At 26.3% G+C, this 22,421-nt stretch overlaps 1 protein-coding gene across 1 annotated transcript in view; it reads left to right on the plus strand.

Moving 5' to 3' along the window:
* Window positions 1–1,368: 1,368 nt before the first annotated feature.
* LOC129975738 (uncharacterized) overlaps window positions 1,369–22,421 on the plus strand; it is a 32,716-nt gene continuing 11,663 nt past the window's right edge. The window contains exons 1-9 of the mRNA XM_056088923.1: window positions 1,369–1,792; window positions 4,744–4,949; window positions 7,937–8,011; window positions 11,349–11,402; window positions 14,567–14,632; window positions 16,972–17,037; window positions 17,296–17,358; window positions 19,302–19,370; window positions 19,961–20,023. Coding sequence (XP_055944898.1) covers window positions 1,612–1,792; window positions 4,744–4,949; window positions 7,937–8,011; window positions 11,349–11,402; window positions 14,567–14,632; window positions 16,972–17,037; window positions 17,296–17,358; window positions 19,302–19,370; window positions 19,961–20,023 — 843 coding nt within the window. The 5' untranslated portion in view covers window positions 1,369–1,611. The remainder of the gene's footprint in view (window positions 1,793–4,743; window positions 4,950–7,936; window positions 8,012–11,348; window positions 11,403–14,566; window positions 14,633–16,971; window positions 17,038–17,295; window positions 17,359–19,301; window positions 19,371–19,960; window positions 20,024–22,421) is intronic.

Consider the following 22,421-nt stretch of genomic DNA (forward strand, 5'->3'; position numbering starts at 1 on the left):
CAGTAGTTACGAAATATTAATTTTAGATGTGAATTTAGCTATTGTGTGACACATGGCGTTTGACGATTAATCTTGTCGTGCAGTAATAGTATGCGAAAATCGAATTTGTGTTTTAGATGCATTTTTCCAAATCGATTGAACAAAATTTGAACAATTTGATACAGAATACTTGTTATGACAAAATCATATACCAAATTTGATATATTTAAGCATTTGCTTTCTTGAGTTATCGCGTTTACATTTTTCAGAAAATACAGACCGACAGATGATCCAGCCTTTGTTTGATTTATCTATCAATTTCGATCAAAATTTGATAGGCATGTATACTCTGGATGCTAAATGTATGTATCGAATTTTATCCATATTGCTCTTTTGGTTTTGTAGTCATCATTTTAATTTATATTCGAATAGCCGGATTGACAGACTTCCTCTGAACAGATTTTGCTCTCAATTTGATAAAAATCTATTAATTTAATGTAGAGACCGTATATCAAATTTCATCCGTCTAGCTCAAAGCTTTTATGAGTAATCTCTGTCATAGACAGGCAGATATTTTCCAAAAATGTGTTTTTAGAACACATCGAGGCTTGAAACGTAGAGATTCGTCAAAATCTAGAGTTCGAATATTTGACAATTACTTACTCTACACTTTCTATAAGAGACAGCAGAAAAGCCTCACAGTTTGATTGTGATGTCATACATTTTAGATTGTTGAACCCCAAAGATTAATATGTTTCTGCATTTTGCTCTCTATCGTTTCTTCAAAATGGTTATATAAATATTTTTAAGTTCAAAAAAAAAAAAAAGAAAAAAAAGAACTATTTCTTATTTTATATAATATGAAATTGAAACTTTTTTTTACAAAAAACCTCTTTCTTTTTTGCATGTACGTTAAAGAAACTGCAAGGTTGACAAATTATGAGTAATTTTCTTTAGCTTATCAAACATTCACATCTAATATTGCTCAAGTATAAATATTACTTAACATATTCTATATACAACACATGTATTACTTAGTTTGCAATCATATAGAAAAAATTCAGATTTTCTATTACGTAAGATTAATTTATGAAAATCTGTAATGCATATGTATTAAGATATTATTACGAAACGTAAGTATAGAAGTAACTGATCTTATTTGTTAAAAAAATTTGCTTGAAAATTAATTTTAATATGCCATTTGAGTTTCTCGCCAAAACAATCAAAAGATAGTTGTTCCTTTGTAAACATTCATTTTTTGCTTTGTTGAGTTGTATACCTGCTACTTCAATAACTTGGTATTATTGGTACCTTGACGACATTAAAAGGAGCACATTGAATTTATCAAAATATGGTATTATCTGAAATACGTTATTTAAAAAATGAATGTTTTGGTGATAGGTAAAATGGGATCACTTATGTATAGTATATTTTTACGAAGGTCGTAGTCCGTTGCTCATTTTTTTGCTAAAGGAATGCGCATGCGCAGTTTTGGGATGATTGCTAACGAAATGTTTACGCAAACGAGCGGTTTTCTTGAAAAAGTTAACTGAATTTGACTTTAGTACTGGCATTTTTGTCTTCGTATGTTTTTGAATTTTTAAAGCTTCTCTTTATCCATTTTTCATCATTATGGAGAAATATAAAAAGAAGTCCTTAAATTTTATGGGTTTTTCGCGAGAATTGCGAAAAAACCAAAGAGATAATCAAAGATGCCTTTCACGGCATCAACGTTTTAGTATTATTCGACCTTTAGATGACGAAAGCATCTTAGAAGAAAAAAAGGAGAATAACAGCAAGATTCCTACAATAGGTATATAAATGTAGCTAACATAATCTTTTATTTACATTAATAACGAAAAAAATATTCCCATATTAGTGTTTTTTAAAAGATATCACGAATAATTAGGTTTATATTTATATTATAAACAGTATATTTTTTACCTTGATTTTTATGTATTTTAATATATTGATTCATATCCATGAATTTATTTGTTTATTTTAAAATTGTTCAAAAAGTACAAATATTATGCAATGTACATCTTTTTCCTATTTATTAAAATGCATAATAAAGCATAAATGCTTCTTAAATAAGTGCATCTGTATGTAGATAAATGCATCTTTTTTTTATTCCAAAGAAAATATTCTGTCCTTAATTGTAAAGGAATAAAAATCATGCTTTTACAATGGAAGAATTTTCTTTATTGAAACAATTAAGCTTTAATTTTTTGTGTTATGGGAATGTTATTTTGTATTATGTTTTGTTTTAAAGAGAATGAGTTATTTTTAAGATCATAATTTTTAAGAAAAAATAATTTTTATAAAATAAGAAGGCATAAATATTTATATCCTTTAATAAGCAGATATTTCTTGCTTGTATATATTAAAGTTTAAAAAAAAAAAATTCTAATTTCATTAATGTTAGTATAAGAAACTCATTTGCCATATTACCTTTTATATTGAACTGTAATATTTGTTTTGACCAATCAGCCAGAATATAAAACTTATTAATTAAGGAATGAGCATTAATAATATGATCAGTGGCATAATAAGGATATTTGGTATCCAAAGCATAATGATTTTTTTTTTTTACTCCTAGTTGTTATCACTGATTTTGCAGGGGTTAGTGGTGTCCAGTTGTGTTTTTTTAAAGCCATTTACAGTATTTTACTTTAAAAAGTAGTATAAATGAACTGATGTTCTCTTTTCATGACACCCGAGTACCCAAGACTGGTGCTCAGAATATCTATACCCATCTAGTCTCCAGTTGCTACGCTGCTGCTGTTTAGAAGTGAAATCATTAACAGAGAATTACAGAACTTGTTAGAACATTTTATAGTAATACAGAAAGTGATAATATAAACAGTATGGGTTTAAAGAAAAGATTAAAATGTGCAGACAGAGATGGGTTTGTTACTTTTAAGAGTAAGTAAAAAAAAAAAAAAAAAAAAATGTTTAAAGCGACATAAAGTTTAGTTTCTATTTAATGCACTTAAGGAATGGCATCATATTACTTACTTTTTTAAACTTTTGTTTCATGTTTGTAAAAACAAAATTTTCATGTTGATTTTTCACTTGGATCTTTATATATAAATATTAATATATACTAAAATTTTAAACTTTTGAATAGTTATTTGTTCCTTATGCCAATAAAATATTTATTAATTTTAGAACTATAAGTCAATATATTTAACTAAATTTTGATGTTATGCAAATGGTACCATTTAATAATTAATTTGAGATATTTTATTTGCAGAACTACTATTTATAATTTTGAAATATAATAAGGAGTAAAAAGTAAAAAAAAAAAAAGATACAATGGATATCACTAGAGTAAAATTTTTCATATTCATTAAAGTAAAAAATAATTATAAATTGATTAAATCCAATTGATAGTATTTTTTATCAGAATTTCACACTTGCTCTGGGAAAGAATGATAAAAAATAAAAATATAAGAAACATAAATATTTAATATCTTAGCGGAGTATTGAATATACAGATTATATATGTCTGTGTGTGTGATTTAGACTATTTGGCATTAGAAACCAATGATATTAATCCAATTGTGTAGAATTGCTTAAGATATGGATGTAGACTTTTAAAAAGAATCCACTTTGGAGAGGTGTTTTGGATGGGATGTTGCAATTCTAAAAAGGACTGTATTTGATTTTTTTAATAAGTCTAAGGCATGTTATCAAAGGGAAAACCTGATTGCTATTATCAATTAGTTCAAGAAAGTGATTAATAATAATGAATGTATTAAAAAAAACAAATTATAAAAACTTTTTTAAAAAATGGTTGTGTTTAGAAATTAAAAATAATAATAATAATAAAAAAAAAAAAATTTTTTTTGGGGGGGGGGGTTCTAGCAAGAACTGAAAATGTGAGATACAGAAAACAAAGAAAAAGATATAAAATACTAATAAATATGTCAAGATATAGAACTTTCTTAAAATTCATTTTGTAAAAATTAAAATACTTTATAAAAGTTATTACAATTACAAATTACTTAAAAATTTCTATTCACATCCCATCTTTTGCGATTTTGTCTTAACTCCAAATATTTGATGCAAAAATTATTTCACATTTTTATTGCATTGATGAAAGACATTTTGTAAAAGTTTTTGCATTTATCATTAAATATCTAATTGACTAATTATTTTCACCTTTGCTAATGATTTTTATTTTTGTGTATCCTTATTATGTAAACTTATGTATCCTATCCTAATATAATATTTATGCTTATGTTCCTTATGTTTTATTTTCTTCAAAATGAAATATATTAATTTACTTTCTAATCTGCAATTGTAATAAAAACATTTTTATGTATGAAAATTTAATTTTGAAGCTTAAATTCATTTTACTTGATAATAAATAAGATAAAAACATGTCAATATAATGAAATATAAATATAAACAACAGTAAATATAAACTTTTCAGTTTTTTTATTATATACTCAAAAATTTCTGCATTATACTTAAGATGTATCTGTTATTTTATTAAAATGCATTTTGCAAATTAAAAGCTTCAGGCTTATTTTGATATATTGTAAATGTGATGAAAAATTGCTTTGCAAATCAATAAACAATCAGTCTAGCAAACAAATATTGAAATTTAATTAATCCATACCTATTGTGTATTGTACAAAAGTAAACAAATTACTGACTTCTTGATTCTTATAGTACACACTTTTCTTTAAAACAAGCATATTTTTAGAATTTTCTTAAACTTTATAATATTTTCCTTTTTTTTTTTTTTTTCAGGCAAGCCTGATATTCGGGCTAATTCTCGAGTTGAATTGCTTCAAAAATGGAAGCAAGAAAAAATGGTGAAGAAACAGCAGGAATCCAAATTAAAAAAGCCTGCTTTTAAGGTTGGTGTAAATAAACCCAATCCTTCACCTTCTGTTGGCAACAAACCTCTGTTTGCGCTAGACACATCAAATAGATTATACAAATCAAGTTTTCAGGTAAAATGTTTTACTTAAATTTTTTCATTTTATTTTCATTAAAAAATATCCACATTTATTAAACTAAAGTAAATTTTATTTCCAATTTCTAATAGTATAGAATTTTTAAATGAAAATTCCAACTGATGTAAGTTGTTAATTTATTTTTTGAAAGGAGTATTTTATATACTTGAATCATTTTATCTTCTGATAATAATTTATTTAAAAATCAATTTACTCTTAAAAATAAAGGCTTAAAAAACCCTTCCATAATCTTAATTTGATCACCCTTTAAACTGTACTTGGCTATGAATTGTACTTTCAATTAAAAAGGATGAATTATCAAACTTTTTAAAATGCACTTAAGTACTTGGAAAATATAATTGATGCAATAATGAAATCTGTAAATTTTATTGATTATTTAGGGTGTTTATTTTGTAATGTACTGACAAGATCATTATATTTTTGCTTTTTATTTCATGCTCTTTTTTACTTAACACAAATTCTAAGTATTAATATTTCTATCTTGTGAATATTTTGAAATGATTTATCCAACCACTATTTATAATATAAACAGGATGTATAGCATCATAAAAAGCACTTAAAGTTGAAAACCACTTTTAAGCACCTTAAAAGTGTTTAATTTTTTCAAATTGCGTAGAAAAATTTCTTGTTTTTATTACCCCAGATGTTGAATATGATAAATCAAAATCATTATCATATTTGTGTCGAGAAAGAAAATAACTAAAGAGAAGAACTTCAGCGAACGAATCCAGAATAAAATAAATAAAGGGGTGCCAGCACATATTAAGATAATGCTTAATGACTTTTATTTTTCTACTGCCTCTTTCTATGACAATGTGCATTGCCACTTATTGAAATACTGGAATGGTATACCGAAATGTACTACGAACTATATGCTGTTGTGATTCGAAAAGTGTTTGAATTTCACTTTTTAATGTTTAAGATGATGAAAATTTAATTAGGGTTGATAAATGTGTGTTTAACATTTTATGCGTTCAAAAAATAAGATTTATACTTTCAATGTAAAATAAGAATAAAGCAAAATAAATTTGATATGCCAAAGAAATATACTGGAAATGGTTCTAAAAACACATTCAGTAAAGCCTTTTTAGTATGTTATGCATTTGATAATCATTCTTCTTAATTTGTTGTTTTGGAACAATGCTTTGAATGATCTATTAAAGGGATTTTACTATACTATATTGAATTGTATTTCATTGCAGTGTGTAATTATGTTAATTGATTGTGTAAAATGCAGTATGATGTAATTTTAACTTGAAACCAAAAGTTTTCAATAATTGCCATTTCTTTCACAATGCTTTTTTTTTAAATGTTCCCATTCATTTGGTAATTAATATTCGTTGGACCAATTTTGCCAAATTTGAGTTTTATACATTACAAGGATTCTGCTAGATCTGCCATTAAAATTTTTTTGAAGAAATAATTTAAAGTTTTCAAACATTTTACTCCCCCTGGTTCAGATTCCATCTTTTAGCAATTTTTTGCTTTTTCTCTTTTTGTGACTTTTATAAAATTTATTTTCCAGTGAAATTTTTTTATACAAATTTGGGTAAACATCTGTATAGAAAACACCACACAGCATAAATCATTGGAACTAGGAATATAAAATTTGGAAGGGAATTGTGTCTTGGGGCCCATTAAGAATAGAAGTTTCAAACTTATATTCAGAAGTTTAATTATAATATAAAAACAGAATTTTAATGGGTTTCTGCCACAACATTAAAGTATATTATTGCACAAAAATTATTTTTACACTGTCTAAGTTAAAAAATAAAGTGGCTTTTAAAATGATATCAATTTTATTTCAATGAATGAATTTTTTTCTTTAGAAATTTTTGAAAAATTAGTTTTGGATGCAAGTTATAAAAATTATTTTTATTGGAATATAATTAGAAAAACAGCATTGCTTTATTGAAATGTAAGCCACATGATTCTACCATTATTTACACTGTAATAAAAAATTGCTTTCTTTAATTTAAACTTAAAAACTTGCAGCAGTTCATTTAATAAGATTCTTCACTTAGTAAGTGTTAAATTTTGAAGCAATGCAGTTTGTCTTGCATTGGTTTCAAATAATACTTTTTAAGAATGTATCAAATTACATTTTTTATTTTCATTTTGCTTCTAACTATAGAGGTGGCATCTTTTTTGTCTTCAGGAATTTATTTCCATTATTTATACAAACTAGGTATTGTTAGATCATTTTATTGCTTCATAAAACATAAAATCACAATTTTTTGTTATTTTTTTAATGCTAAAATAAGAAGTTTATTTTTGCATGTAGTTGAAAAAGCAAATTTTCAAAAATAAATAAATAAATAAAAAGCAAATAATTTCTCTTATATTTAAATTTAAATGAGGTTAGGGTAAAACTTCATTTATGCATTGGGGGGGAAAATGATCTTAATTTTAAAAATAATTGTGAAAATTATTAGAAAGATGCTTTCAACTGTTAAGTCTTAATATTGTTAAATTTAACTTTGAATTTGGTAAGTTATTACATGACAACAAAATTTAAGTTTTGCAGCAGTACTGTGTTTAGAAATCTACAGCAGAAATTAGTTACACCAATATTGTGTTGGTTTTCATTATCTACAAAATCTGTGTATATTGTTTATCAGCATATTTTATAGGTACTTTCCTATTGCTTGATAAATGTCAAAATATGCCCAAATTGTTAATTCTTAAAATCATGAAAGGGTCTTTTCACCAACCTTGAAGTGTAAGGCATCTGCATGCCGTCAGTAGTATATATTCACTACCTGCAACATGAACAAAGTGACATTTTTCATCAAAATGTAAGCTAAGTAACAGTTACTATTGAATGAATGTAAACTAAGTAACAGCCACTATTCATTGAAGGGGAATATGTTTTTTAATGTTTTCATTGCTTTCAGAATTATATTTAAAAATTAATTTAACCATTGATTTTGAATTAACTAATTTTTTTTCCTTTAAATTAGGTATCAAACTCAATGTTATTTAGTAAGAAACAAGAAAATCTTAATTCATCTAAAACAAAGACAAATGCTAATAAGGTAATGCTAAAGTTTTATTTATTTGTTTATTTTTTAAAGCAGTCTGTGTTGTTGATTTAAATATTCCAGTTGAAAGAAAATAATTATGTTGTAGGTTAGATAATATTATTCTGTTAGTTTTTATCTGGGGGCACGACAGTGCCCCCGCCAAGTCGAGCAAAAACAAGCGGCACGGCCGTACTATCCTTTTCTCGAAGCAGTTCAGGCCATTTTCGACCCCCTATAACTTTGTTATGGATAAAACTAGAAGCCTGAATTTTCAGTAACCAAGCAGGCATTATATAAATATGGTATATTTCAAATTTCATTAAATTTGAACCTGTAGTTTAAGAATTATAACTAGTCAAAGTTTGTGAATTTTGTCACTGACTGACTGACTGACCGATCATCAAAACTCTAAGGCACTTCTAGCAGACATAGAAGCTTCAAATTTAGAATACAATTAGTGCTTAGTGTATAAATCAAGGAAAAACTAAAATATCCATGTAATAATGGACGTATCGATAAATTTTTCGAAGTTTCGAGCATTATCCCTTTTGTTGGCAAATTCGTCGCCAAGTTTGTCTCCAAGCTCTGGGATCACTGGCTCGGCATTCGACAGCATCCAATACAGATTACTGTAAAACAGTCTTTCTTATGATGACACTATTTGCTCTGGGAAGCAAAATTACAGGTTTGTAACAATATCTAATTTGAAATAATTCAATTTGAAGCCGTGGAAGATGCAAACGCAATTGGTGACTTTCAGAGAATCAATCTGGTGGAAGAAGAGCAAACTGATCAAAGTATGATCGTAAAACTTAATGCCGATCAAAAAAGAGTCTTCGATATGATCACAAATAAAATGGGCACAACTGATAATAACGCTGACGTTTTACGCTGTTTTGTGAGTGGAACTGGTGGCACTGGAAAGAGCGTGTTAATAAAAACTCTGAAAGTTTGGGTTAAAACGTATTTAAACAAAAAAGTGGCAGTTAGTGCTCCAACAGGAATAGCTGCATTCAATGTGAATGGACTGACTATACATAGACTATTGCAGCTTCCTGTAGAACACAAGCAAACACCGAAGTACAAGCCACTTTCTGATGAAGTGCTCCAAATTCTGAGATCTGATTTGAAAGAAGTAGTGTTGTTTATCATAGACAAAGTGTCAAGATATCCAATGTTACTTTAACATATATTCATTTATGCTTACCTGAAATATTCGTCACAAGCGATGATCAGAATGGGTGGTTTGTAGAAAAACATCTTGTAGTTTTCGGAGATCTCTTACAGCTTCCGCCAGTAAGAGAAAAGTCACCTTTTAAAAAACTACCAACTGCTGAAACTAATAAGTTGTTAGGTTCCCTCAGGATACCGAATCTGCGGATTGAACTATTCATATACGATGAACTTACAATTAACATGCGACAGCTCAATGATTCTGACTTTACTCTCTACTAGATTAATAACTCTAAAATCCAATTCAAATGAAAACAGATTAATTGAAATAATTGAACACCTCTCGAAACTTCCTGATGATACCGTTTGCTTATTACCTACAAAGAACATGCGTCAACAATTAAATACTGCAATGCTTAAATCTCTTCCATATCTCGAAATAAAACTTACAGCTGTAGATAGCATAGATTGCCCCAGATACCTCACAAAAACAGCTCCTGAATGCATAAAAAAATATGAAGACGCTTCTACGACTGCAACCCTGGAAGAGAACATAATTATAAAAATAGGAGCAAAAGTCATGTTAAGGTGAAATATTGACGCGAGTCTTGGTTTAGTTCAGGGTTCTATCGGTATAGTGCAAAAAGTAAAGGTTGATCCGAAAAATACAAAAATTATTAAGAAAATATATATTACATTTAATAAAGAACATGTTTACGAACTTAGTCCGGTCAAAATTAAATTTTAAATTATTAATAGAGCTTATGTTCATCACGAACAGTTTCCCATATGTATAGCCTATGCTATAATTATACACAAAAGTCAGAGCCTAAATCTAAATAATGCACTGATGAATATCGGTTCTGCAGTATTCACATCCGGTCAAGCTTACGTGGCAATTTCGAGAATTATAAGTCTGAACGGCTTACATCTAATAAATGTCAACTTTGGAAGTATTAAAGTGCAGGAATCCCCAATTTGTGAATACAACAGACTAAGAAGCATTTACCGTTCAGACTTGTCAAAAATTGTAACATCAAAGCTTACGAGAAAACCCATAGATACAGGGAGTGGGCTATGAGAAAAACTGTAGCTGAAGCTCAAGAAATAGTACCGGAAAAGAAAAAGTGGAAGACTACATACAAAAATAAGAAATGGACTATCTACAAAAAGTAATGAGATGCCATCAAAAACATAACTTGTAAATAAAACCAAGTCTCGCAACTCAGTTCTTCTATAGTAAAAAGTTGTGAGATCCATGTAATACCAAGTCGGTCAATTTATTCAGTCTCTACTTAAGGGTCCTTCTGTCTTAAGTTATTACGTAATTAGCTAACCTACCAACATCTTATAGTGACCATATCAATATTAAAAATCTTTAATGGTTTAAATAAATAGATTGACTTGGGAATCGCACTAAACAATCTAATTTAATATAATATGTTAATGTAATCTAATTTAATGTAAAGATGCATTGTGTTTTCATGCGATGGCCAAGTCAATCTATTTATTTAAACCAGAAAAGATTTTTAATATTGATATGGTCACTAAAAGATGTTGTTAGGTTAGCTAATTGCGTAATAACTTAAGACAGAAGGACCCTTAAGTAGAGATTGAATAAATTGACTGACTTGGTATTACATGGATCTCACAACTTTTTACTATAGAAGAACTGAGTTGCGAGACTTGGTTTTTTTTTACAAGTTATGTTTTTGATGGCATTTTGTTTATGTAAAAACAGAGTAAAAAAAAGAACTGTTGGAATATTTCTTAATTATGCAGCTTTAATTTTCATTTAATTATAACTGCCATCATCATTTAATTGGATTATATTTTACATTTTGAACTTTCTTAAAATTAATATTTAGTTTCCTAGAAACACAACAGGAGTATTTGGAATAAAAAATTCAATGTTCATCAGTCTTTGTCTTAAATTTTGAAATCTAACTGAATGAGCTTCTAACCTGTATGACCTTATATATATGAAGAAATTTCTTTAGATTAATTGATTTTTTTTATTGAAAAATAAAGGAGTATGCAAATACTGGTCATATAGAATTTTTCCCGATATATATATTCTATTGATAATTGTCTGATATTTTAATTCTTTATTGATTTTTATAGTTTATTTAAAATTGAATAATTCTGTTTTAAAAATTAATTTTATTTTTTCCAGTCATCTGCTAAAAAAACAGAAATTGCTACAGTTAATACAAAGATTAGTGCCAAGGTAATTTTGAATCATTTTATCATTTTGTAAAAATATCTTATATATTAATTTTAATAAAACTTCTGAAAATTTTTTGTGTAATAAATATTTTAATTTATGAAACATGAATATATGAATTTATGAATTACATTAAGAATGAAAAAGACAATTTAAATATTTATTGCATGATTATACAATTATATAATTTAAAATTTTGTGCTCTGTTTTTCTTCATTAGCTAACTAAACTGTGTTTTAATACCAAATAAATAATATAAAATTCCTTAATCAGCATCTAAGCTTTATCTTTATTGAATGGTGTTGTAATATGGAATCAATTGCATATTTTATGAGATGAATTGATCTATAAATATGAAGAAATTTTAAATGTATTTGTGTATATCAAGGCATGTCTATAAAGGTCAAGTACTCAAAATTAGGGTGTGTGTTGAAGTAAGCTGTAGTTTTTATAAAAAATTTCAAAAAAAAATATATATAATATATATATTAGCATATGTTTAGTAATTAATTATATTTAATTGAAATTTACTATATATATTTTTTTTTGCATTATAAATATATGCAATTAAACCTTTTTAAATTGAACTAACATTCTTTGATATTGTTTTCTCTAGAGGCACTTTGAGGATGAGAAGTTAATGTATCATGTTCACTGTAAGATCTATAGTCCTATTATGATGATGGGACATACTTACCTAAGGTGTATGCGTTACCTAAGGTTTTGTGTTTATAGGAAGCTATTTTGTATTGTTCATACTATCCATATTATTTGCAGCAGTATGGTCATTTAAGAATACAAAATAGTTTCATGCTATTGTGAATATTTTATGATTGTCCGATATATTCATTAAAATATTAACTTGCTAATAAATATACCTGGTAAAAATCTGAAATAAGCAGCAGCAGTATAATAATAAATGATCATTAATAGGCTTAAAAAGTGCAAGTATATATGGTTTTTGAAACCAAACTAATAATAATTTATCATATATTTTTATGCAGATCTATTTTTAGGAATTTCTATTACTTGTATACAAAATATACAGATGGAGTGTACTGTAAATATTGAAACACTTGATATGAAGAGTTGAATGAAGATCTTCTTGGGTCTTGAAAACAAGATTTTAGGATAATGTCTTTGTTGGTGTAACTATAAACCTATAATAATTCAAAAATGCTTTGAATTAAAAAAAAAATTGAAATTTAGTATATTGTTTTTGCATGGAGATTTTATTAAATTTTGAGATGAAATCTGACTGCAGAATATTTGTTCTGTTCTGAATTCATAGAAACTTGATAATTCAAAAATATATAGAGGTAAACAGATGAATCTTTCTACATAGTTTTACTGCTAGAAATGTAGATGTTGGTTAATTTATTCATATAAATGAAAGCGCCTGTGTATATATGTGTGTGTCTGTGATGTCCAAAGAAATGTATTGTACTTAAAGCCATGAAGTTTGCTGATGTTGGAAATAGCTGGTCAGTAGTGTGAACAATGGGTGTAACCCTTTAGTTATTTTTATATAATTTAAATTCTAATAGCATCATTTGTGGCAAATATTCTAATTTCATTGTCCCTTTTTCCTTTTTTAGATCGTCTTTATTTTTAGATATTTATTCCATTTTTTATTACCTATAACCTCATTAAATGACAACATTACAGGATAAAAAAAACTGTGGATAAAATTTTGGATAAAATCCATAAAAAAAAGTGTCGACTCTTTGTTGGTTTGTATGCATGAACATATATAAGTACAATAACTTAAAAACACAATGACTTAGATTAAAGAAAATTATTGCAAAGCTTCTAAAATTGTATCAAATTTGTTTTTAAATCTTTTGAAAAGACGATATCTAAATGCATACTCCATTTTCTTCACTGTACTACAAAGTAAAGGTGCTCTTGTGCAGGACTCTGCCGCTCTACATGAGGCTGAAAGTTGGAGGAGACAATCCACTTGTGTTTCTGTTTCTCAGTGTACAAACAAAATCTCTGCCTCGTATTATCTACAACTAATATGAGAGAGGGAGGTTCACAGTTTGCATGCACCTAAGATTCATAGTTTGCAGGTATATAGAAGAAGAATAAAAAAGGTCAAAGTTAAGGGATATACAAAAAAAAAAAAAAAAAAAAAAAAATGTAATGAATCCTGCTAATGTAGTTTGATTTGTTCCATAGTTGCCAACATTTTGTAATCAATTTTTTGCTCACTTCTTAAATTACTAAAGTTTAACATTTTTGTGCACTTGTGATTTCTTTACATTACTTTAATATTTTTATTATTATTTAATTCTCATATTATATTGATCATTGTATTTTAATTATTAATTAATTTAAATAAATTTTGATTCCTTAAGTATATGAATAAAAAAATTAAAGTAAGAAATAATTTTTTAGAAATTCTACTTTTTAACACACTTATAAAAGTATTTTTACAAACTTTGTTTTCATAAAAAACTTGCTGACATTGCTCTCAGTTAACAAATACATAACAAATACAATACATATATTTTTTAGCAAAAGTAGCTAAACATTTTTTTTTGGTTGTTAACTGCATTCAAATTATTATTATAGAGTTTGAGTAAAATTAGCATGCCAAATAAAAAAAAAAAAAGATTTATTGCTGCATATGCTTTTTAAAATAATTTTTATTCTTTCAGGAAATATGTTAAAATTATTTAAATGTTCACGAATAGTTTGTTTGGCATATAATAGAAGAGAATAAGGAAAAATTCAATGAATTTAAATTCTTTAAAATAAATTTAATGAAAGAAAATTGCCATAAAATGCCTTTTGAATATATAGATAAAAGTAATTTTGAATTTATGATGGACTCTCAAAGCTTATTTTCCAGCCTTTATAATTGTTTTTCATCTTCTATTAATTTTTTAGAATTATATTGCTTAACTATTCTGGTATATTATTATCAACTGTGAGAACGTATATATTGAAAGTAATGAAGTAATTTTCAATTCATTATTAAATGCTTCATCATAAACTAGGGGTACAGGTTCTTTAAAATTTTCTCATTTTTTTTGTTTACTTATTTGAATAAATTATAGAAAGAGCAGTATACATTACTTTACATGATCTTAGTTAAATAATATATAGTACTCCTTTGTATAACATGAAATTTGCTAATAACAACTTTCTTTTAACAGGACATGAAATTCCAGCCAAGCAAATTGGCTCCCAGCAAGCCCGAGTCCAAATGGACTAAAAACAAAGTAATCATATATTTGATTGAAAAAATATTAACTTTTGTAATTGCTAAGTGCTCTGCTTGTATATCATTAGCACTTCTTATTTTTGTATTTTCAGCAAAATTTTTTTATAAACTAAAAAGTTTTGATTTTGTTAAGTAGTATAACTATTTGTAGAGTTGACAACAACAACAACAATAAAAGGAATGCCTCTGTTTCTTTATTACATTTTCATAAAATTGATATATTGATGGAAATTATTCAAAGGGTCATCTTTGGTCCAAAACAGAGTTAATTAACATAGTAATTAATTTCGAGATAGTTATTGATTAACTATCTTGAAATTTTTCCATTGCAGCTCTCAATTTTTTTGTTGAATTGATTTACAATCGTGAAGTTAACCTCCCAATAAAATTTTATGGAATTCTGAAGATAATTTCAAGAGTTGTAGAATTTATAACTCTTGAAATTATCTTCCAGTTTGAAAATTGGAAAAATATATCAAATTTTAACCCAGTAATATGGAACTTCTATGATAATTTGGAAATTATGAAATATTTCATTAGTTTTTTCACTCACTTAAAGAAAATAGTCTTATTTTGTAAATCATAGAATAAATGCGTATATAACACAAATTCAATATTTTTAAAATGAATTTTTGAATATGAATTTGGTGAAAAAGTGAATTGTAGCACAGTAAAATTTTTGCGTGGAACGAAGTTGACATGCTAAAATGCTGGAATCCAAAAATGTGTGCGTGTACCCCCAAATAGTTTTAAACATATTGGCAAGTATTATAAAATTCTTACAGTCTATATGCAATGGCCATTTTTTGAGGCACCATGTATCTGCGCATATTACCGTCGCACCATCTGTATGAAAAAAGAGTTTTTGTGTAAAACAGTGAGTTGAGTGGCGAGCAGCCGAGAAGAGATGTGTGTACCATTGGCTCTCGTCAAGTTATTGAGTGTGGATTAAAAGTGAATTACAGTCCGCTAAATGAGTCCGCAATTATTTATTGAGTTTGAGTTCTTTTCATGTGCATCGACGACACACCATATATTAAATTTATTTGTATTTATAGGTATACTCTTCATGAAATGCAAGCTTAAACAGTTGTAATATATGTCACAATTAGCTAAAGGTTAAATTTATTTTGATAGCGAACAATTTTAAGTTATCATAAATTTTGTTTCTTTAAAAAAAAATTAATGGTTTTTTCCACTTAAACAAAATTTGATTGCTATTGATTGAACAAACAACATTTGAAATAAAATTTAATTGATCGTACGAATGCATAATCAATTTTTACTCTTTGCTTGCAGTTGTTTGCAAGTAAATAAACTAATAATTTAAAAAAATCTGCATTATTTTTTTAACACCCTGTAAGTTATCTAATATTTAAATGAGAAAATGAACTTATAGCTGTTATTTACATATTCAGTGGTTTTATGTTGAGTACTCATTCATAAATTTCTTTGATTAAGTGGAAGATATTTTAAGAATATTCTTTAAATTATTCTCCCAGATTTATATAGTATTCTCTTTGCAGTTGAAATTGTGTAAAAATGTAATTTTGAACTTATAATTTGAAAAATTATAACATGATAATGTGCTAGGCTTGTTTTGTTTGTGTTTGTTCAACTGCTAATTGAATGTAATATGTAATAGAATGTATTGATGTTGTGTAATAGAAATAATATCCATCCTGCTGTCATTCTTACAACAATTCTTTATAGTGTTATTTTTTTATTTGTATCAATGAATGGTTTTCACAAGACTCATCTAGCACTTTATAGATAGCATACCAGTTTACAAATGTTAAAAACAAACTTAAAAGTATCATGTAGTCCATAACAAATTTTCTGACAACATGCAATTCTAATCTGCACAAATTTTTAGCATGCTGCCGAAATATGCTTCTGTTAAGCTTCTTCATTTAAAGGCATTTTTTGAATTCGTTTAAAATACTTGTTAATTTTAAATATGTGAGTATGTTTTAATATCTATCACTTTTCAAATAATCTAGCATTGGAATTTAAAAAGACTGTTGTTAAATTCTGAAATGGGTGAGAGAAGTTTATCTTTGTTTATTTATGGGTGAGAGAAGTTTATTATTTCATTTGGTGCATAGTTAAAGTTTCAATAGTATTACTAAATCACCTCTCTTTCCCAATTTTTATAATTGTTTGAATTTTCAATTTGGTTAAATCAGATTTCAGTTTAATAAATTACCATTATTATTTTTTGGGGAAATAATTATAGAACTGTTAAGAGTCTAGGGTTAATAATTTTGGTAATATTCAAAAATAATTAATTTTATGTATTTTTCCTTGATAAAATTCTTTAATATTTTTTTATAGGATTCTGGCATTCAATCCTTCAGTGTGAAATCTAAAGTTGATGCAACATCAAAAGTTGTGAATAAGGTAGAATTTCTTCATACATGCTTCTTCACTCATTCTTTAGGAATATGAATCTTGCAATTGTATTATTTTGAATTTTTGTAAACAGCATCATTTTATATATGTAGATTAAACATTGTAATTAATTTTAGCTTTGTTTGAAATGAAAATTTTATTTCTACATTATTAATTTTAATAATTGAATTTCATCTTGATTGTATTATAACATTTGCTTTCAATATTGTTCTAGTATTTGATATGTAATTCGATTTTCTTTAATAGGATGAATTATCTGGCATTAGAAAGCAGCCAATAATAATTTCAAAACCACTGGAGGCTAAAAAGGTTTTGTTTTTATTTTTCAAAATTTGTTTTAAGGTATTATGCTGGAAATCAGCATTTATGTATAAAAGAAATTAATGTATATTTAAAACAAAGGGTTTAAGGAAAGCTTATAAACTTGTCTTGTGTATGTTTTGATTGTTATTCTTCCTATCTGTACTTAACTTTTTAGATGTGTTTAAAACACATTTTTCAGGTAAAAGAAAAGGGGAGGGGGAAACCTTAATCATGCAGGAGCATTCACAAGTCAATTATATATATATATATAAAATATTTTTGAATATTTAAGTGAGTTATTAAAAGTGTTTGTTTTGATCATGAGATAGTCTTTATCTTGTTGCATTGTTTGATCAGCATGAATGCCTTAGTTGTAAAGTCTGTGCAAATATTATTTGAAACAAATGAATCGTATTTTAATAATTGATTCATATACAGCCTATCTTATTGTATTATAATTTGTCTTATTCTCAGTTTAATTCAATTCCTGTTAACATAAGATTCGATGTTGGAGCTGAAATGCATATTTTTATTATTTTGCTTTAAAATGCACATTATGATAAGAATCCTCCCTCTAAATCTAATTGCCGCCTTACATTTTTTGGAAGACTAAAACTGTGCAAGTAAAATTCCTTCATAAAAACGGGGGGGGGGGGGGGGGGTGATATATTATTCAATTATTCCTACATTACTGAATGCTTTTAAATGTATAGCACATTAACTTTTCCTACTTCTGTAATCATTTTGATATACCAAGCAATATAAATAATTTTTAAAAACATTTTTTTCTTTCTATTCAAAAATATATAATTTATGTATACAAATATATATTATCTGAAAACTTCATTAGTAATGTATTATTTAGATTTGAAGGATTTGATTATATGTTAAAAACAATGATTTATACATTTCTGATATTCATTTTTCATACTATATAGTTGTCTGTAGGACAGTTAAATGATAGAAGAGCATAATAATACACAAATGTCAGTTACCTGAAAAAAAAAGTTTAAAAGTAATATAAATGATAAAAGTTTGGAAAAAAGTTTTGGTTTAAAAACCACTGGATTTTATGTTTCTAAAATGATTATACTGTATGCATTTTTCTAGTTATAAAATAATTAAAAAAAGGAATATTCTTTAATTGGAAATACATGACCTTGTTTTAATATTAAGATTGATAATGAAGGAATTTGCTATATTTGTTTGGAATAATTAAAAAGTCTGTAATATTATATAAATAATTAGCTAATTTAAATATTAATAACGAAATTATCTGTTTTCATCCGTATATCGCTTGAATTTAGATTTAAAAAAATGTTTTTATAATTTAAATTGTAAATTCATTTTTTTTTTCCTGTTCTGGAATTTTAATATTTGTTATTTTAAACTTGCTATTTTACTCCCAGATTAATTCAAAATTAGTTATATTTTTTTTTTGGGGGGGGGAAGTATTTTTATATCTTTATTCCTATTCATATTCTCTGAATGAACTTATTATTCCTGATGGGCTATATATATTTTTTATGTATTTGGAATTATTGTTTTTTAGGATGAAAGAGTAATTGATTACATATGCAATGAAAATTGTGAATTGAAAATGCACAATAAGAAAAATGCTTTGAAAAATCAAATTTTTACATTTATTTACATGTTAAATTTGAAATACTGTTTCCTATTGTCTTTTTAGCATTAAAAGAATTCCAAATACAAAATGTAGCATCGCTTATAATTTGTCTTTTTAAATTAATAATATATATATTATTGTCCTTCCTATTAAAAAAAAAGATATAATTAAAAATGTGTTAAATGCGAACATCTACAACAAATTAAATCTTTTCCGTCATGCAAACTTGTATGAATAGCATGTCTAAATACTGTATTGTTAAAATAATATTTAGTAGTAACTAATATTGTAAAGTAATACTAAACTTAATGAATATTTATAGGAATCTCGACTTCAACCTTTGAATGCAAGTTCTAAAATCTCTTCATTTGCAAGGGATGGAAAAAGCACTGTGAGTTAATCTACACTTTTAAAATAATTGTACTTCTATTTATTATCTTAAATATAAATAATGTTATATAGTATAAAAATTTTAATGCTATGTTATATAACTGTGAAAAATAATCCTGTAATTGGTAAATGTAAAAATATTTCTCCAGCAAAGAATTTAACTGTTTGAGTTTCAATTCATTCTATGGCTTTTTAAAATTAATAATAATTTTTTTCAATAATTTTCATGAACTTATTAATGATTTTCTAAATTGCAATTGAAAATGTTGTATAAAAAAGTTCATGCATCAGTCAACTTTTCAAAATAAGACTTAAGTTTTGATTTAATAGTTCTATTGATTTTAGGTCTGAAATATCGGTTTTTCTAAAATGGGACACATAACAGAACTATTCACAGAATAAAGCCATATCTAGATTATAATTTAGCTTTAATTATGAATAAATGGCTTTGTCTTGGCAATAGTGGTAATATTTTTGGACTTTCATAATAATTCACATGATTGTCTGCTCATTAATGTTTTTAGAATTATTAATAAAAGTTTCACATGTGCTTTAGTTTTCTTCAAAAATTTTTTATTAATGTCTTTACAGATTCCCTCATCTGGTTTACCTAAACCCACCATATCTAGAACTCTGAGTAAAGTTCCTAATCAGGTATCTGTTTTTCTTTTTTATGAGCCAATATTTTTGTTTCCTTCTTCAAAATATGTTAAAGTTAGAAGATGTTTTAATTACAATGATCATGCATGTGAATTTGATTATTTATTTAGCATGTGAAATATAAATTTTGATAGCATGAACAAATAATTTATTTAATCAATATTTTAAAAATTTTATTTATTCATAGCTGGAATTTTACTTCAGTTACTTTTATTTTATACAGTTTTAAATTCCAAAAAAATTCTATTGGAAGGGAAAAAGCAAGTTCATTAAAAGTGTTTTATCAAGGACATCAGTAGAAAGTGCAGTACATTTTCTATAATGAGGTGAAAGCTCAATATTGCCCATTCCACAATAGCTCAAAGCATATTGTTCATAATGTAACAAATATGTTAGCATCTCTGTTATGAAATTTATGATGTTATGATCTACAGTGTGCTTGGAATTACCAAATATTTTACTTTTTAAGTGCAGACAAATTATGAATGTGCTTTTATGGAACAAGCTATTATGATTTGTTTAAAATTTCTTTCATTATTGAATGTATATTAATTTTTGAAATTGAAGTTATATTAGTGATTGGTTGGTTGAAAAAGTAAACAGATTTAGGCTTGATTATCTTATAAGATGTGTTTGGATTTTTTAAAAACATGCTGCATTATAAATGAAATTGATTCTAATTCTAAAATCTATTTTTTAGAATATTTAAAATTGTTAGCTACTGCATTTTGATAAAAAGTGATGCAAGAATTCTCATGTTAAGTTCTTGCAAAGGTTGCAAACAAACATTTATTTCTTTATTGTTAGGCAGTCTTTACATAAATACTATATAATTTTAAATCTAAACCAGGGTCCTTGAAACAGTGGATTGTTTTCCCAATCAAAAATGCAAAAATACACACAAAACATTCAGATTTTTTCAAAATAATTTTTAAAAATCTTGTTTTAAAGGATTTTGTGTAATTTTATGAAATCACAATTTTTAAATTGATTCTCTTTATAATTTTATTATTATACGAATAAAATCTTCCAACATATATATATATATATATATATATATATATATATATATATATATATATATATATATATATATATATATATATATATATATAAAGCTCAATATGTGTGTGTGTGTTGGCGCTCTACAGACCAGACCGTTTCACCTACAGCTACCAAATTTGGTACATGTATGCCTTGGAGGTCGGGAATGTGCACCTGGGTTTCCTTTTTTTTGAATTTTGAATTAGAATTTTAATTATTAATTAAAAACTAACTTTCCCGCCAAAAAAATCTTCATTTTGCCAACCGCCAAATGGAGTAAGGCTTCAGTTTCCCCCCCCCCCCCCCCCAACAGTAATGAGGCTAGGGTTAAGATTTTTGGGCCGATTATTTCAAACGATTCTGTTTATTTTCTTAATGTTTGATGCATTTAAAATTAAACATTATCGTAACTGGCGATGAAAATTCACGCAAGCGCATTGTGTTCTGATTGTTGAGAACGGATGCGGATTTCATTTAAATTATTTTTAGTTTGGTTGTATGCTTTTGAAATTAAATTGGATTTATCTTAGTCATATATATTTTGTATAAGCTTATAGTTCTAAGTACATCGATTTTTAAGTAGTTTTTTTAACCGGTTTTCAACCGATTATTTTAAACGATTCGTTTTATTTTCTTCGTGTTATGCATTTAAAATTAAACATCATTAGTTAATCGATCTGCTCATAAGGAGCTGAGAAAATTTTGTTGACAAATTCTTGAGATATTATATAAATTAAGAAAGATATTCTTTAGTGCCCATCAAGTTTAAACGCTCAGTGACATTGTTTTCAGTAATCATATCATAAAAAAATGCTTTGTTCCAATAAAAAATATTATTATATTAATTGCAGATTAATCCTTTCCACTTTAATTTAAGGAATAAATTCTACTGGAGCTAACAGAAAATTAGAGAGATACATATTACGTTATGACTGAAGGCCTTTATAATATTATGAGTGAATTATATGACTATCAAAATTTGAAGTTTTAAAATATTTTGATGAAGCTATTAAAGTAGGAATTGCATAAAATATTTAATTATTAAAATTTTAACGAACATTAAGATTGGCGAACAGGCTGGTCGCCAAAGGCGGTTAGTATGTATATATATATGTACAATCTTTCACTGTTTTTGCTTCTATTCAGTTTCTATTTTGGTATGTGGTGACTCAGAAAGTTTATTTTAATTGTGCAAATAAAACCTAAGTATGAATAATAATTATTGTAATTTTATGTTTATTTACATTTTTAAAAATTTTGATTGCAGTAAAGATCAATGAGCCGAGTTCAGCAATTTTTATTATGCAAGTTTGCATTTTATCCCAAACAGATCCCAGAAGAGTTTATG

Source organism: Argiope bruennichi, chromosome 7, assembly GCF_947563725.1.
Source record: "Argiope bruennichi chromosome 7, qqArgBrue1.1, whole genome shotgun sequence".
NCBI lineage: Eukaryota > Metazoa > Arthropoda > Arachnida > Araneae > Araneidae > Argiope > Argiope bruennichi.